At 36.8% G+C, this 18658-nt stretch overlaps 2 protein-coding genes across 3 annotated transcripts; both read right to left on the minus strand.

Moving 5' to 3' along the window:
- Positions 1–2: 2 nt before the first annotated feature.
- LOC140223846 (uncharacterized) lies at positions 3–3811 on the minus strand. 2 transcript variants are annotated; one of them, XM_072296028.1, is made up of 2 exons: positions 3538–3811; positions 3–1168 (listed from the first exon to the last, which is right to left on the minus strand). In XM_072296028.1, the coding sequence occupies exon 2, from the start codon at positions 909–911 to the stop codon at positions 3–5; it is 909 nt and encodes a 302-aa protein (XP_072152129.1). In that variant the 5' UTR covers positions 912–1168; positions 3538–3811. The 2 variants fall into 2 exon arrangements, with proteins under 2 accessions (XP_072152129.1, XP_072152130.1); XM_072296029.1 differs by lacking the exon at positions 3538–3811 and adding an exon at positions 1841–2181.
- Positions 1880–17394, minus strand: LOC109039588 (coiled-coil domain-containing protein 22). Its single transcript, XM_072296442.1, has 11 exons — positions 17345–17394; positions 15689–15860; positions 14741–14807; positions 14022–14177; positions 13421–13632; positions 12498–12653; positions 11157–11351; positions 10096–10241; positions 8725–8890; positions 7851–8013; positions 1880–2019 (listed from the first exon to the last, which is right to left on the minus strand). The coding sequence occupies exons 1-11, from the start codon at positions 17392–17394 to the stop codon at positions 1880–1882; spliced, it is 1623 nt and encodes a 540-aa protein (XP_072152543.1).
- Positions 17395–18658: the final 1264 nt, after the last annotated feature.

An 18658-nucleotide genomic window follows, 5' to 3' on the forward strand; every position in this document is an offset into this window, starting at 1 on the left:
AATTAATGGAGTTTCCTCACAGTTGGCTTTAGGGTTGGGGTCAATGCCTTTAGCATTAAGGAGCGCTTCGACAATCTTGGCATCACCGCTTCTTGCAGCAAAAAACAGAGGGAACGGCCAATGAAAGTTTTGACATTCGGATCAGCGCCTGCTTTGAGCAACATATTCACTAATTCAAGAGGCCCTTCCTGAGCTGCTGGATGCAAGCAAACATGATTGCCACTGGTTTTAGCATTGACATCGGCACCGGCTTTGATAAGGACATCAACAACATCTAAATGCCCATAAGCTGATGCTAAAAACACAGGAGTAACGTTTGTTCCTAGACCACACTCTTCATTTTCTACTTTTTCAACGGTACAAGCGCTTGCATTAACATTTGCGCCACAAGCAATGAGTGTTTTTACAACTTTTGTTTCCCCTCTTTTAACAGCCAAGTGTAATGGTGTTTCTTCTGCGACATTTTCGATGTCAACATCAAGGCCTCGTTCGATTAGAAATTTAGCTACATCAGCACAGCCGCACTCGGCTGCAACATGCAACACTGAATTATAGTCATAAACTCGTGTATTGATTTTTGCACCCAGATCTAAGACACATTTTACCAAGTTCACTTTGCCTGATGAAACGGCAAGAGCTAGGGGTGTCATGAACTTGTCACCTTTCACGTTTAAATCGGCTCCAGCTTGGACCATTATTTTTATAATTTCTTCGTGTTCACCTATGATTGCACTAAAAATTGGGGTTGCTTCCATTGTGCTTTCCTTCCGATTAAGCTCTGCCCCTGACTGAATCAACGAACGCACACGTTTGACGTTCCCATTTAAAGCTGCTAGAGCGATGGGTGATACTGACAGTTGGTCTGGACCTAAAGCCCACTTCTCCGTTTTATTTTGATGACTGCGTGACATCTCAATGAAGGAATGCTGACACCAAAGATTAAAGAAACAAGTTGATGACAAAAACCTCAACGATGGTTCAATCAATGAGACGCTGTTTTCTTCCGTCCCGTCAAGACTTTAGTAGTTGCTGACAAATGAAGATGGCAGGTAAAACGGGGCCAGTTTCCAAAAAATATTCCTGTCAGTAATTTAGTACACCAGCAAATACCATCCTCGTGGATAAGAAGTATAGGGTCTTTCGCTGAATAATAATTGCTTCAAGATATCTGAAAAAAGAAGAAAAAGGAGGCATATTAATTTATACAGTACCACATCACACAAAAAAACAAAGATCAGCTATGTTAAGAGATGAAAACAAGAGGTAGGATAGATAAGAAAAAACCATCAGCTAACGACTTTACTAACAATGGATAAAAATACTATGGAGACTGATGATGAGTATGTCGTGATTCTAATAGGTATTCGCAAGAACCACATGAAGCACCTAAAATTCTAACAGTAATACACTCCAGAAAATTCAGAACTCGCACACTTGGAAAATTCCAGATTTGACTTTTTGCTTTCTTTCTTTACACTCCTCCAACTCTTCTAGTGCTACAAATTTAAGGGTTGCGAAACCCCTATGTTTTCCTTTCAGCTTTCATTGCTCAAATATTGGCTGGCGTTCCCCATAAATTTTAAAAAAAGAGCATTCTTTGTTCATAAAAAATATAATTTCAATGACTCATACACAAGAATGTTACAGGCCGATCCTGATTTTGTGCCAATTGCGATCTGCTCAGGCCAATAGCAATATTTGCTTGATTGTAATTAGCCCAAGCAAAATTGGGCTGTTAGAAAATCAACTTGTTAAGAAGCCTGAGCGAGCCTGAAACACAGCTCAGCCTTTGGAACAAAAAATGAATTAACAAAAAGGACATTTGGCAGAGGATGCTTACCTGATTGAAGTCATTTGTTGGTGCAAACAATTTTTGACACTAGGAAGAGTGAAGGTCCACCATTCCTTTCACAGGAGTATCTATTTGTTCTGCAACCACCTTGACAGCTTTTTCCCTGTTAAGACTTGCTAGTGAATGAAGCAAGCCAAGACCTTGAAGTGGTGGTTTATCAAATGAAACTGCCAAAAACAATCAACCCAGTTTTGCTTGGACCAATTCAAATTGACACTTGCCGATCAGAATTGGCCTGCGTTTACTGCGCCGAGCTTTGTCTATCAAGGTCTCATTCAAATCGGCCCGCGCCGATTGGAATGGATAGATCGCGATTGGCTCAAAATCGTATTAGTCTGTAACACCTGCATTTATTCTTTAAATACAAACATGAGGAAATGTGAATACAATTTCAGGCTACTCTTATGATTTTCAAGCTTTTGCAAATCACTGCACACTTCATTTAACATACCTAGAGGCACTTCAGGGCTAAAATGATCATGGAACAGGTCAAATATTAGCACCTGACAGCAAACTCAATTAAATGTCCTGTTCATTTTCAAACTGAGGTCCACGGATACAGGACAGATTGAACTAAAGCTAGGTAGGAAACATGTCTTTAGGATGTTCGTGGAATTGTGAGATCATAATTGGTGAACAGATGTATCATAAAGTTTTATCAATGTTCACGACACTGACACCTGATGCTATCCCAAAATTGAGGACGCAGCAGATGCTCAGTACACTCGGCTGTTGCTAAAGTTGAATTCTACTTAGATTCTCCAGCCCAAGTACTAAAAGAATGTCGACTCTCTTATAGCAGAATTGTTAGCAGCCCGTTTTAGATACCTATCCTTCCTGAAGTGATTCTATCACAGAGGAAGGCAGCTGCCTCACAAGAGGTACCTGTAATCTAAACTTGAAGCAAGAATATGGAGGGACTAGACATGTCTGGGATCCTGGCGGAAGATTGTTCCGGAAAAATGTTGGTTTCTGAATCCTAATTTGATCAAGAAGGAATTTGCAGACACATATCATGAATTTCACAGGATTATGTACGCAACAAGAAATAAAAGGACATTGCAGTCCAGTAATTATTAACTAGGTTCCTTAGATCCCTTTCAAAACTTATTTAAGGAAACCAACAAACTTTCAGGATGACTCGGACCCTAGGAAGGTTTGACTTCCTAACGCAAAAAGCCCAGTAATACTTAGACCGCCTGCTCAGTACAAAAACTGCGCCAGAGTAAAAAGGGGCAAACCTCCAGCACAAGTGACTGTGGAACTTAAGAACAAGACAGCTTCCACTCATTGCCACTTGTGCTTATCTGCTCCCAACTGAAGGCTTGTTTCCATCACTAGGTAGACATAAGTACCTACGAATGGTGAGTGATTAACATCCCTGCTAGTGCCTAAATGAAAGATCATCTATCCATGAAAAAGCAGGCAAAAACCATTACCTATAGGGACTGGAGGAACTGCTCAATGATGATTATGGGAACTTATGCGGTTGATACTTGGATGGTTGACAGTTTCAGGAGGCCTAAAACTTTAAGGAGTAACAACTGATAAGCTCTCGACAGGGAAAGAACTTTGAGATCCAAAATAATAGCACTAGCTCTCGATGGAGAAAAAGTAGCGTACAGCAAGGAAAAACGAAAGGAATCGTGAGATGAATGACCGACTAAAAGGATTCTGGATCTTACCTCGTAGTCAGCTACTAGTTCAGGAAATCGTTTCAGTCGTAGGGACGACGGCTTCATCCAAGAATTTCGTCAAATTTTATAAAACGCACGGCTAGGGGCAACTTAAGACTTTCAAATCATAATGCTAATGCCGGTCAGAGAGGTAAATAGAAAGATGACATTCTCGTAAAGGCGACAAATTAGCTTGTCAGATAAGAACACAATGCAATGAAATGCGAACGAAAACAAGACGAATCAACGGCGCATTCCGATACCACATGTTGCTACTTGCTGATTTTGCCGCCAGAGACGTTTCTCGATTTCGGGGATACAGTGTTGCCGACTGTCACAGTAATAAAATAATAAATGAACTGGGATCACAACACAACAGCAGATCAGTTCGCGTTACGCACTTACATCTTTGTTGTAACTCTTCTTGCTGCTATGAGATAAAAAAAAGGATTAATTTCACGGGAACCGCAAATATCTCCGGCCAAACTGGGCAACCGACACTTGAATCAGTCGAACAGTCGAACTGTCGAAACAATATTAATTTTTAGGAGAAATTTTGGAGATATGTGATGCCTTTCTCCTCTCGACTTTTTTTCATGGCTTTTACTTAATTTTCAATACATTGGAACATTTAAAGGGATATATTTTTGAAGGATTTAACCCCTCAAGAAAAAATAAAATTCGAAAAAATGGGAAGAAGGGGGGGGGGGGGGATGTTAAGCTACGGACTTGCGGCTATACTAGGGCTCCGTGCCCATTCTTCGAGATTCAAACGAAGATGTTTCACGGGAGATTTCTTAATACGGAATATAAAAGCAAAAACATCCAACATAAAGCACAGTTTATACCCATTCCGGTTGAGATTAGAAAAAAATTGTTACGGTCGGGTTTAACGACAGTTTTCAAACTATTTTAGTTAATTTCCTTACTTTTAAAAATTGGGGTACTTTTCATGTGAAAATGGTACAATTTTCATGGTGATGAAGCAAAGTTACTAATCCCGAGAAGCTTTTCGATCACGATTTTTACGGCGTTTCCACGACGATACCTAAGCAAAATGATACGAAAAAAACTTTTTCCAGTTTCTTGAAGCTCTTTGATGCTGCGCGATCCATTTATCGTGCAACACGGCAACAGTGTGGGACGGCTCCTCAATGACTGGGAAACCAATGCAGTGTTGCCAGTTTGGTGTAGGGACACGGTCAGTGTTGACAAACGCACGAGAGATTTTCACCCCTCAGCACTTGAATACCTCGCTCTCTGATTGGTCCATCAGTTTTAGGCGTTCATGGAGTAGGGATGGCGATTTATTCGAATAAATCAATTTCCCCGAAATCGATTTGATTTCCGGTAAAAAATCGATTCGATTTATAAAAAAAGTCGAAAGGAAAAAAATCGATTTTTTTCGAAAAACTGAGCTTGAAATGAAATTCTGTTTTCATAGAGCCTGGGCCTTGTGTGACACATTAATGTAGGAAATTTCGATGTTTTTTCAATAATTCGAGTTCGGTTCGAAAAATCGATTTTGATTTGTAATCGACCTCAAAAAGTCGATCTGATTTAATCGATTTTTCGCTAAAAAATCTATTTTTCAAAAATTGATTAAAAATTGCCATCCCTCATAGAGCTCCAAGGCTGGCCCAATGTAAACTAACCCGATCAAAAGGAATTTGTATCATCGGGTGAAAAGTAAATGATAATCACATTAAGAGGGTAATTTCCAGTAAAATGGTCATCAAAGTTTGATCAGAACTCAAATCAGAAGTTAAAAATGAGAAAATTTCTTTCATGTCTAGAAATCTTTCGCCATCTTGTTTGTTTAAATTGGGCTAAACTAGGAGCGGAGGGGCTACCATGAAAACCTAAACACACTGACCAATCAGCGAGCAGAATTATTCTCTCCAGTAAGTAGGTAATCTACTCACAGTCAGCACGGATCCGGTACGGGGGGGGAGGGGGTTTGTGGGACCGCCTGCCACCCCCTTAGAGGTGTGAAATGTGATTAGAAGGGGAAAAAACAACAGAACACAACGGAATAGAGTGCCCTAGCTCTTGCTCTGAAAAAGGGCAAAGAAAAGAGAAAAACCGAAGTATATGTACAGATATCCCAGAACACCCACACCAGGCTTTTTTTCAGTTATTTTAGGTCAAATGCAGTTGGAATCTGCAGGGCTGAATACTGCTGTGCTAAGGAAAAACGCTGTATGAGCCTTCAGACATTGCCAAATTTCCTTTAACAAACCCCGAATTTTCTGGCAAACTTATCAATGTTTATCTCCGAATTTTTAAAATAATTGTGTTTGTAATTTGATCTTAAAGATCTGAAAATTTCCAAGAAAAGCACTCATAACTATCCTCAAAAATTGATGTTTTATTAGAAGAAAGGCAACTATTGAATGTTCATACGGCGCTTTCCCTTAGCACGACAGATTAGAAAATCAGCCCATCCAAATTTCATGGTCCTGAAGCCTCTCCAGCCCCCTTAAGAAGTGAGGGGGTGACTAGGGGTTCCCTTCAAACTTTTGAAACTTCTCTATCAAATTCAGAAAATATGGGTAGTTTTACCTCAAATCGCAACCAAGAAATCCAAAATCGACCCACTCCTCTTCAAAATATTGATCCCAAAAGGTGAGGGCCAGGACCCCCTCCTCAAAATTTGATATCACTAAATTGGCGTAAAGGCTCAGGAAAAAGACGATTTCCGAGCGAATCGACCACCAAATTGAATTTGACAAATTCGAATGCCAGATGCGAAGCCCCTCCCTTAGACTTGAAAAATGTATGAAATAACTCCTAAAAAACCAACTTTTAAACGACCCAATGAATCTACAGGTACAACTATAAATTGAAATAAATTAAAATTAAAAAGTAATAGCTTACATATGTGAAGAGAAAAATTTACTGACTGGGAAAATAAAGATTCTGAAAAATGGGTATTGTGCAGAAAATAGAGCCAGTGCATTTGACGTTAAACATTTTTAGAATTTTTAAGAATTACAAAATATCTGATCAAGCAACTGGCTAAGCAACTGTGTCTACCCCATCTTCATTTCCAGCTATTTATTTCATTTCCTCTTCCTTTGTATAAAAAAAGAAGTACATAATCCCTGACAAAATGTTTTTGTCGTCAGTTTGAAAGTTTCAGAACTGCTAAACACTGTTGTATCTTTAGGTCCATCATATATCGACGGTGAAACTACCAAACCACGTATCTCAGTTTGCGACGTCGCAGACTTCCTGTCATACTTTATTTTTTAAATGAAAAACTACTTCGCGTCCAGTCTTGAAAATTTCTGTGATTTTTCCTCTTCGTGCGGAGAAAATTCTGTGAAAATTTCAAGGAATGATATGGATTTGGTCTACTTCAAAAAAATAAAATGCGAGCGTAGATTTTTAAACACTGCAAACGAGATACGTGGTTTGGTAGTTTCACCGTCGATATGTATTAGAAGCATGAACAAATTCCTGTACCTCTACACATGAACATTATCTCAATAAATCAAGAAATTTTAATGTCAAATATGGCTGCCTAAGCCATTAAAGAGATAGTGAATGATGTAAAAATCAAGCTATTAAAACAAATAATTCAGTGTATTCAACCACATGATGTTAATTACACAACAAGCAGTAGATGAAAATACAACTCACAAAAATTTTCATTTAAAACGGCAGACGTTTCAACCCAAGGACTAGGGTCTTCTTCAGTGCAACAATAAAAAACTAATGGAAACATTTTAACAAAGACGAAAGTTGAGAGAATGAAACAGAAACTATAAAGCGAAAATACTACAAAACGATCAACTACATCTTAGAGGAAATACATGATACATTTTAATCGAGGGTGAGCGACAACAAGCCTATTATTTGCTTGTTATCACTCACCCTTGATTTTTATTACATACTTTATATTTCTTCTGAGATGTAGTTAGATCGCTATGTAGTTTCTGCTTAATTCTTTCATCTTTGTTGAAATTTTTCCATTAGTTTTTTATTGTTGCAATGAAGAAGACCCTAGTCCTCTTGGGTCAAAACGTCTGCTATTGTAAAGAATTTTTTTTGAGTTGTATTTTCATCTATTGCTTGTTGCGTAACTAACATCATGTAGTCAAATACACTGAATTACATATTTGGCTTTTAGCTCGATTTTGATATCATTCACTATGTCGTAAATCAAAAGACCTAAATTATAATACTTAAAATAATACAAAAAATCAAGCAATGAAAGTTTACATACCTTTATCAACTTCCCTTCTTTCCTCGCATCTTCCTTTTTTCCTCTTTTATTATTTGCAAATCTTGCAGGACAAGTGTAAGATTCTCACTGGTATTTTTGGTATTCTCAGTACATATTTGTTCTTCCAGATCCCTTGATTCTATCATGAGGGAACAAGTCTCCTCAACTAAATTAACCAAGTACTGGCAGTCGGAATGTAGTGCCACCAGGGATTTGTACACCCTTTTTGCTCCTTCATCTTTCTTTGCTGCCTAAAAATTTGAAGAAAAAAATTATGATCAAACACAATGTAAACTGAATGAAAATGTTAAAAATCCCCTGATTATATCATTATAAAGTAACAGCTATGCAAGTAAGATTTGACTTATAATATGTTAGACTTGCTCAAAAGAGATCCTATCTTTTGAAAATTTTCCCCCAGAACCTCCTTCTTGCAAAAGTTCTCCTGCCATAACCATTAAAGGGCAGCAAAAAGTCAAATCTAGGCATAGGCCTAGTGTGACTGGACTTTATTTCAAAACTTCATTAGCCTAATAATGGAGAAATAGAGTACAGCTTGTAAAAGGGCATGTTGTAAACTTCGATTATGTTTTGAAATTAAATTATACAGCATCTACGTATGTTAGGAAACACATGCTTATGATTTCATGATGATCCCAAGATCCAATGCGGAATCACAGTAAAAAGTGTGGCGCCTCTTTCTCAAAAGTTCAAAAGTCTTTAGCTTCAGCCAGATATTTTTTTAAGATGCTCTTCTGAGGGAAACCTCTTTAAGTAAGATACTGCTGTGATGAAGATTTATATTGACATATTTCTGTCAAACGGAACTATGTGCATTAAGACATGAGTCCTGAGAACCATGAAAATGTATGCATAAAAGGGCTCACGTCATAATGCACATAGTTCCGTTTACCAGAAATACATCCATATTGATTTCTTGCCTGAATGGCAATGATACACACCTGGAATATTAAGTCATCAGCGACGGAAAACACCCTTTCAAGACGACCTGTAACGGAGTTAACATCCCTCTGCATTTCTTTGGTATCTATAATTATCTTATTGATTTCATTTGTCTGTTTCCGGATATTGGAGATGATTTCCATGATTCTCTGAGTGTATGCTGATCTATAAAATTCGAAAAAAAAAAAAACAAAAAACAGATTTAACTAAAACACAAAAGTGAGCTCCATGTATTCATAACACAGAGAACCAACATCAATACAAGATAGAGACTTAAAAATAGATGAGTTTTTCTTCTCATATACCGGGGCCATTTGTACTTATTTCCTATGATGATGATTATGAATATAAAATTTATGAGCACTACAAGAGCACTTATTTCATAAATATTGTTTAGCCTATTAGCTGTCACTATGTTCTTGGTAAATTATTCTTCTGAAGCAATGGTGTCAATCAAAGAAAAGAGGAAAAAAGAAAAATTTTGAAAAATGAGAAAAATTGGGGTAAAGATGTGAATGATCATTTGGTGCCACACAGATTACAGGCTAAACATTACCAAATGACACTCATAACTATTAAGGTTTGGGGAACAGTCAAATTGACTGGTTTGCAGCCATCACTGAGCCATGGCATCAGGTGAAACTTTCGCACACAGTCATATTGAATGATATAGCCGGCAATGTGTTAATCACAGTTAACTTCCTGATTCAGTGCAAGTTGTAGACTGGGATTTGTGATTAAAAATAAGAATGGTTGGTTGAAAGAGAGGTTTGATGAAAGTGTTGGCAGCCTCTGACTGACTCTTACTGTCAGAGATGGCGATAACTGATTGGATGGAAATATGACCAAAATCTTAATTCCTACTTGTAAAGCAAATATTTACAATGAGATTGACAGAAACGCACCAAGAAAAAAGTGAAAAAAAATTAATGAAAAATATGAAAATCATGTTAATTAGAAAAAATCAGTTGCGAGCAGTTTTAGATTTAAATAGTAGTGAATTATTGCTTGTAAAAAATTCTAAGTCTAGAAAAAATATTTTAAAAGTCAGAATGGTCATTAAACTTTGCCCTTAAAATTGTGTTTTACGCTGAAATAAAACTTTAAACTTCTTTTTCTCCAATAAAACTTGATGCATCTTGGTGCGCTAATGTTGAACTCAGTTGATACATGACTTTACAAAAGGATGAGGCTCATAAAGTACCTCTATTTAAGTTGAGAAAAAAAGAACTTGACAAGATTTCATGAGAACAATTGGAAAAAAAAAACTGAAATAAGGGCACATTTACAATGGAATGTAGAGAATCATTGCTAGGTTTTCTCAAAAAAAAAGAAGAAAAATTGAAGGGGTAAAAACCATTTCCTCTTACCTTAATGGCTTCGGATTTTTAATCAGATTTGCAACTTCTGCTTCAAGTTTCAACTGAACAGCTTGTTTCTTCTTCAATTGCTCCTGCAAACTTCTCAAGGTGTTGCGTGTTTCTTGAACTACCTCCATCTGTTCATTGCTAACGTTCTATTGAAAATGATTAATTATAAAGATCATTATAAAGAGTAAAGGGATTCAAATTGAAGTTGAGATCATGATAAATAATTGATGCATGTCAAATATCAGCCTAAAAGTTTTCATTGTTGTCTTGATACCTATGGATGAAAATTAGGGGAGATAAGAATATGACAAAAGTAAACTGACAAGGGTACCTTACTATTAGGAGGTTTAGAAATCCTTAGCTTCCCAAAATTCACATCCTTGTGTTAAAATACTTTCCACTACAATGTTGTAAATGTTACTTTTGTTTCTTTCAAAATTTGTTGATATCAGAGAATTCCATTTATTGATGCAACAGCTTTCCTTCTTATGATGTTTTATCCTTGATAGCTTGATCAACATCCTGGTTCAAACACACACCTAATTGTGCTAACTAATCAATTTAATCAATGTATCCGTCATATATGGACCGCATTAAGCAGAAAGGAACCAAGCCACATCAGCTATTGCCAAATTTAACGGAGCAATTTAATTTTTTACATGAAAACGGTTGTGCAAATTTCAGTGAATTTTCTACATAGTGCAAAGCACATTCCTCAACATTTTCAAAGGAATCCGCTCAAGCATTCTCTTGTAAAAAATTAAATTGCCCGGTCGTAGAGCGCGAGGGAGTGCTGTAAAGCGACTTATATATATGTAAATTTGGCAATAGCTGATGTGGCTTGGTTCCTTTCTGCTTAACGCAGTCCATCTATACTATAAACTTATTATACTATCGAATTTTGATCCAAGTCCACTTCTTAGGTCGAATATTACTTCAAAAAAATTTTCTTCTCTTCAATTTTGACTCTTGGATAATTTTATACATCCATTTCTTTCTTTCAGGTCCAATGCCAGTGGTAAATAAAGCTTAAATAAAATAGAATAGTACTTGGATATTACCGATTTTGATTTAATAAAACTTTGTGCTGCCTGATACTGTTCCATTAATGTTGATCGATGTTGTTCCCATTGCTCATTTAAACGGACTAATTTTTTGCCAGCTTCTTCTGCTACTTGAACTAGTTTCCTGTGACCTTCATCACCTTGCGTTAACAATAATCTGACGCGATCTTCTCGTAGATTATTGTCATATTGCTGTTTATTTTGAATAATTAAATCATTTACCTGGAAAAAAAGAAAATGAGCTTTAAAGTTAAAATTCATCAACATTCAGGATTTTTTAAAAAAAAGAAACAAGCTCTCTTCAAAAACAAAAAGAGGTTGTTGGAAACATAGTACATTTTGCTGAACAAATGATGCGTTTATACATGATGTGCTGATTTCCATGTACTGTGGTCACAAAACTAGCAATTGCTGCAAAACTAGGGGCAATATATATTAACTATAATACATACTGAGATATAGCTAAAATTTAAGGTAAATTCCTGGTATTCTACGTAAATAGCCTCGTTGCTCATTGTCGTAACTAAGCAACTAATTAGAATTATATACATTAAAAACTAGAAAATTAAAAGAAAATTTAAATAAATAGAAATTGAGGTGAAGAAGGTTTTTTGTGAATAGAAAGTGCCAATTAATGTGAACAAGAAACGTTATTTTTTTACTCATGAGTTAATTTGGAAATTTTTAAGGCATTCATTATATTCTACATCAATCTTCCTTCAGGAGACATAACGACTGTGTAGTCTGCAATTCCATGACTTGTCTATTGGCGACTATGGCATGAGGCGTTCTGTCCAGTAGCAATTTTTTTTAATACGCAAGACCAATCCACACAGGTCAGTCAAACTGCCGTGATTTTTTGAATTTCCAGTGCCGAAGAAAATTCGCCAACAACTTCAATGCAAGTCAGCAATGGGTTCTCCTATAAAATATAACATTGAGCGGAGTTTCGACACTGCAAAGTTATGTGATGCCACTTCACCGCAGATACGTGGTTCTTAAACTCGTCCTGTCATGGTCACTATGGTATGAGGCGTTGTACGTAGAAATTGGTCTTGTTTATTACTCTGAAACTAATAAAAATAATTGAAATGGGAGATAACTACCTATACTGTCATGATTTTAGCTTTCCAAAAATTCCTTGTTTTTTAAATTTGGTTCGCTAGTTTGTGAGCTATGTGAGGGTGGATTTTTCACCAAATGAGCTTAATGAGGACTCCTTAGAGAGCTAATAAAAAAAACTAAAAGTTTTTGCAGACCAAAAAATTGCAGGAATTTTGGACTGTTATCAAAGAGAGCGAAGATTTAAAAAAAAAAATACAAAATACTTGGACTTACTTGAGACAATTTTTCCTCATATGATTCTTTTCTGCTTGTCAGTTCAAGGATTTCTGCTTCCAGCTGTGAAATTATCTTCTCCTCTTCAGTTTTTTCTTGGTCAGCTTTCTCATTGACACTTGCTCCAATATCAGATTTAACAGCTTTCCCAATTTCCTACAAAGGACAATTACAAAAAATTGATATTAATTCCTGAATATTTGTGCCTGAAATGAATAAAAATTAGCTACGTACACAAATGAGGTGATGAACTAAACCGTACTCACAAGTAAATAATCAGATTTTAGACGTTGTAGAAGAGTTGTAGGGAAAAAAATCCTTCATCGGTAGAAGAGGCTCACTTTTAGGAACTACATCAATCTTCAAATTGATTTAATCTAGCTGCCCAGCTGAGCTATTTGCCGCCCATCAGAGGTTTACTGTGAGGTCTATACTCAGCTGATCCATGGTTGTTGGGCTCTCGCCCTACTGTTGCTAGATTACTGGTGGCATCCTGTACTAAGCATTGTATTGCCTTTAACCTTTCCAGTGCCGCGGCAAGTTTCCAAGGCCGCAAGAAGCCGAGGTTAAGGGTAGCAGCGATGTAGTCAACAAAAGACAGTGGTTTCCACCAGAGGCCCCCACTTGCTGGAACAGTCGGATATACCCAACATCAGGCCTGCGCAGAAGTTCAAACTTTTGGGTGACTATATCCGACATCGGGACCTAGACCGCGTTATTTTTCACTGCGAATACATCCGACATTGGGCCGGTAAGGGTTTAAGAAGGACTGACCTGGTCCTTACTACACCAAGGAGCTAGCCTCTTTAAGTTAGGTTAATCGCAAAAATTGATTAATGTGGTCCACCTGATTATAGTCCCACAGTCAAAAAAATGCAGTAAAATATGAAAAAATAATAAAAATTACACTTTGCATAACTCACATTTGATAATTTCAAATCTTCTAATTGCTTGAGTAAAGCTGATTTAGTTGAATCTTCTTGAGCGTTAGCAGGGAATGCTTTGATTTTATTACCAAGTTGACTCGGACACAAAATACCTCGAGAATTTAGTGTAATTACAGATGGCAGCAAGTGTCGATAATCTGTCTGTTCATGCAAGAAAGGCAACTGTTCGGAGCAATATTTACACCAATCTAGAAGACAAAAAATTGAAAATTATGTTTAAAGGAGCAAAATCATCAATGATGCAATCTGAAGCCAAGAAAAATCATGCCATCAGGTTTGAAACTATTTTCAAGTAATACTTTCATCTATAATTCAATAGAGAGGCCAATCAGGGCATATGGCTGGCAGACATGAGCTTATGCTTACAAGAAACAATTAACAACTTAAACATGGTCTTAAACACTGAGATGAAATAACAAAAGGACCATTTCAGATAAATTGTCTTGATTCCAGCAATTAGAACTCTAAATCTAAAATTTATCCAAAGCTCATAGAAAAAATGCAATCATAGTGATCAGGTTGGAACGTCGCAAAAACTGTAATAAAGCATGTGAGAAAGTGTGTGGAAGTTCCTTACCTTGAGGAGAAACATCCCTCTTCACTCCTGGCAGGGAAACTCCAGTCTCTAGAGGAACGCTGAGAAAGGGTACCCTGTGATGCAAACAAGGTTTCGCGCCCCCAAGAGATAATTTCACCGCATTGCTGATATCTTGTTGGAATGTGGATATCCTTCCTGAAAAATAAAAATTAATAATTTGCGACAAACCTGATTATGAGCAATATAAATAGTTTGAATACAGAAAAAAAATTTTGTAAAGCAGACAGTGGAAAATAATTTATTCAATCAGACCCTGATAAAGGTTGGTGACTTAAAGGTGGTTAGACATTTTGGTTGAGATGACTGAAATTTTTTGTTGCCTTAGTCACAATGTCTTCAATTTTTGGTCATTTCAATCAGAACTACTAGCCCTTGAGGTCAGGGTTTGCAGGGGTTTGGAGTCAAGGTCCAGACCCATTTGAGCATTGCTGAACACCAAGCAAGCCTCGATCTCCAGCCTATCGGCAGATTTGGTTGGTTATGCTAATTAATGCTGATGGTTATAGGATAGTAGTTGTCTTAAATAGCTTTTATCCCTGCTATTAGAGCAAAAAAAAAGAAAAGAACAAAAGCGCAGATCTGTTGTATAAGAACTGAATTTTAAACATTGGATTTATCAATCCACAACTCCATACTTACCTCCATCAACGTTAGATTCTTTTTCTCTGGCAGTTTTTCAATTACGAAGGTGAACAAACGTCTGATTTCAATTTCATTTGAGTACAAGAGGGTCTGGTAGCCTATCTCATCTTTGTATCCAAGTTCCTGGGATGACATGAAAACCATTAAATGTTAGTTTGTGCAGTTTCAAAATATGTTAAATTGTAAACCATAATAAATGTTATAAATTCTCTGATTTCTCGGCACTTCGAAGTATTTTTGTTAACTGAAAAAATGTCTCCAATTTTTAAAACCTAAATATATCTATTATGCAATTATATTCATGCAAACCTCCAAGCCCAAAGCTTCCTCTGACCATTCTCACTTAAATTTTTACCCTACAAAAGGATATCCCTCACCTGGTAAGATCTTGAAGATTCTCTCTGCGGTGATGATATTTTTTTTTTTTTAAATGACAGAAAGTACCCGGAAACCAGTAGGTAGTGTACACAATTTTGTCACTCCAAATTTATCTACACCTGTTACATCCATGTGGGAATATAACTGCTAACTAAGTATGCACTCTGTGCTGGCCCTCTATTCTTTTGCCATGATTCTTCTGCCAGATTAGATTTGGTGCAGAAAAAAATATTACTGAGTACATATTTCTGTTTTGTAAAAAAAATTCTAATTTGACATTACCATAGCTTTGCCTACCCCTTTCCTGGAACAGTTTACTGTCATCAAAAGGTTAATTAACAGGATCATTTTGCATGCAAACAACCCTGCTTTTTTTCTGTGAATCATTGAGATGATTTGTGGTGAAAACATTCATAGCACTTAAAATATGATGTAAAATATCCGTATCTTCCAAAAGTGACAACGTCTTCTGATTAATTCACCCGTATTAAAAGGTTGAACATAATTACCTATCCATAGTTATTTTGAATGCGACAAGTTTGGCTATCCTTGGAAAAAGCATTCCAGGGACGGATTTTAAAATTGGGAAGACAAACTGAGGAAGTGATGAAAAAGTTGGTTCTCACCTTGATGGCATTAGCTATCGAGGCTCCCAATTTAAAACGCTCAGACATGGAAGGGGGTAACTGCGTCGATAAGTTTAATGATGGGTTGATCAGATTCAAGCATCGCGCAAAACCAGCAATAATATTTTCACTTGATAAATGTCTCAACAGCTTGACATCTTCCTCTAGTTCACTGAAAAGGAAAATCAAATTAATTAGTAAAAACTAAAGAATGTCTTCAAAAATCGTAATAAAAATTTATGGCTGTAGGTAAAATGGCGAAGCTGTTGAGCACCAGTTCTTAATCTTAAATTTCAATTATTTAATTCACTGATACTAAATTGCTTGAGGCAATCTTGCCTCTTTGAGAGAAAGTTAAAAACAAATAATACCTTGTATTGTGAAAACTTTCTTATTTTAAATGCATATATTTCTTGAAACGAAATTGATGTGATACAAATGTTGACGGCAAAATAAGCAGCACCTGGGCTTCCATTATGTACTAAAATTACTTGGGCAAGAATAGAAAAACCGAGCAACACAACAACAGAAGCACACATTAAACCTTCTGCAAAAAAAAGGAACAACTGAAAAGTTGTTCATGTTTACGACGACTAAAATGATTAAAAACAAAAAATAAAAATTTCAAATCATTATGATGGTTTCTTCTTCTCTAAAAAAATCATGCTGTCATTTTTAATGGAAAACACTGATTTCTTAGAAATAACTCAAAATAAATAAAAGATTAAGATAAGTCACAATACTTCATGAAAATTATTAGCAAGAGGAAAAGACTAATACTGCTAAGAAACTAAAAATCATGTATAAATGCACAGTAACCAAATTTTAAAAAATAAAACATGTCTAGAAATTTGCGATACTTGTGGCAAATCAAAATACATGTTCTTTCATTATGAATAATGTTGATTTTAGAGTTTCTGAAAGCTCTACCAAAAATTGTTTGTGTACTGAAAAAGATTCGCGCTAGATTCAAAATTAGTTAAAAACAGTACTTCTTCAGAAAATTTTAGTGACTTTTTACATGTTGTGAGAAGTTGGCCGTGGGCAGAGACGAGAGACCCTCCACTGACATATCGACAACAGGTGGAAGCTTTTACTTTCGGGGATCCAACATTCCTATAAGGACCATTATAAGGGGGCAACAGTCATCACCCTTTTTACGGCTGTTGACCTACCTACTTGGTATAAGATGAGATTCGGGTGACACCATGAGCCGAACAAGTTCACCGAACTTCAGTGTGTTTGCCAACAAAATACCCAACTTGTTTTAGACCATTAGCCAACTGGGTAGGTCAACAGCTGAAGGTTGAAGTCCCGAAAGTCAAAGCTTCCATCATTGCCAAGATACCCAGGGGAGGGTCTCTTGTCACTGGCGGTGGGTCATTTCCAGAAATTCTTATCAATGATACTTCCGTCCAAAAGGCTCAAATCTGCATACTGATTCCTTAAGTCTCAAAGGAAACTAGTTCTTGATAGAGAAACTATGGAACTAAGTCTTTGGAAAGTAGATATTAGACAAACACTGCTGCCTTGCGATTTCACAACCTCTTCTGTGGCTATCTCTCCCTGTCTTGAAGAGTATCCTGTCAGTTCAAGCAATATCTTAACTCATTTTAACCGGAGACGAAGTAATGAGTATATAAAGGAGTAACGTACCAATTTATTTCCTTCAAAGAGTTGAGAATAATTTTGTCAACTTCCTCCATGGTGGTGAGATGTTGGTCAGCCAAAACACTTAGGATGGATGAGTAAATCCCTAAAGTCTACTTCAAATTGATCAGTAACCACATCACACCTGTCCGCAATAAATAAACTGAAGCTTGAAGGTAAATGTGTGCATATACAGATGTGAAGAAGACTATGATTATGATTTAGCCGAAGAAGCCTTGTTGAAAAATGTACATGTTTATGTTTGAGGTTATGTCCGGTTTGCGGTTATGTAAACAGAGACCAAGTTATCTCTGATTGGCTGACGGTTCCCGCCTATTTTCAAATTGGCTAAGTCAGCTAAGTCAGTTAAGTCGGCAGCAGGCGTCATCACAACAAGGGCGCTGAAATGGGAGTGAAAATAAGAGAAATAATGTAGAGTAACGAAGAGTACTGATTTTAGAACCTACAGTGATGGTAAGTAAACTGTTGCGGAGCGCAATCGCGGGTGACAGATAAAAAACACGTTATCTCCATTTTTATCAATTTTGAGTTACCTGCATAATAATGCATACTAGGCAGGGTCGGATTAAGGGGGTGGCCACATGAAGCAAATTTTCGTTCGTCAACTGTTGTCGAAGTTCGTAAACAGTTGACGAAATACGTCATCAAAAGAAATTTTCGTTCTCCGTTGTTGCTCCGTTGTGATGAAATGGGCCTTGCCTTTCCCGCCAAATACCTCGTAATTTAAGCGTAATTTAATTTTCGTCAACAGGTTACGGTTTCGTAAACGTGCCAGGGACCTCGTTGTCGAACCTGTTAACGATTCCGGTTAAAACCAGTGAGGTTAGTGAGAGAAGTAATATTGATTTGGGATTTGGATTTATTTTTATTTAACCTAAGCACAAATGCACTCGCGTCTCTGCTCGTGTTGAGCGGCGTATCTAAGAGAAGATTTAACACTTGTCGCTTCAGTCTTTTCCTTCCACTGAGGATAAGCGCGATTTTCTTGCTCCTGTCCATTTGAGCAATTCAAAATTTTCTAACCTTCAATGTTTGTTTTGATTATTGTTTGTTTATTCATCGCTGTTTGGGACGCGAAAATTTGCGTGAAACGTTGCCAAAATCCATCAACAGTATTGTAAACAGGCCACAGGGCTCTGATTGGTTGATGAAAATACCAACTTCGTTAACGCGCAGGACAACCGTTTACGGATTTCTACAACAGTTGACGAACGAAAATTTGCTTAATGGTCGCGGCCCATGCCTGAAAATTTTACAATTTTTTTAAATGTAGCTATGAAGAAGATTGGATTCAGAAAA

The sequence above is a fragment of the Bemisia tabaci genome, chromosome 2, assembly GCF_918797505.1.
Source record: "Bemisia tabaci chromosome 2, PGI_BMITA_v3".
Lineage (NCBI taxonomy): Eukaryota > Metazoa > Arthropoda > Insecta > Hemiptera > Aleyrodidae > Bemisia > Bemisia tabaci.

Excerpts from the sequence above, each read along its gene's own strand:
- LOC140223846 (XM_072296028.1), bottom strand. The coding sequence starts at position 911 with ATGTCACGCAGTCATCAAAATAAAACGGAGAAGTGGGCTTTAGGTCCA.
- LOC109039588 (XM_072296442.1), bottom strand. The coding sequence starts at position 17,394 with ATGGAGGAAGTTGACAAAATTATTCTCAACTCTTTGAAGGAAATAAAT. Across the intron at positions 11,352-12,497 it reads ATGAGGAAAAATTGTCTCAA|CAATATGACAATAATCTACG; the intron begins GTAAGTCCAAGT and ends CAAAATAAACAG. Across the intron at positions 8,891-10,095 it reads AAAAATCCGAAGCCATTAAG|ATCAGCATACACTCAGAGAA; the intron begins GTAAGAGGAAAT and ends CGAATTTTATAG.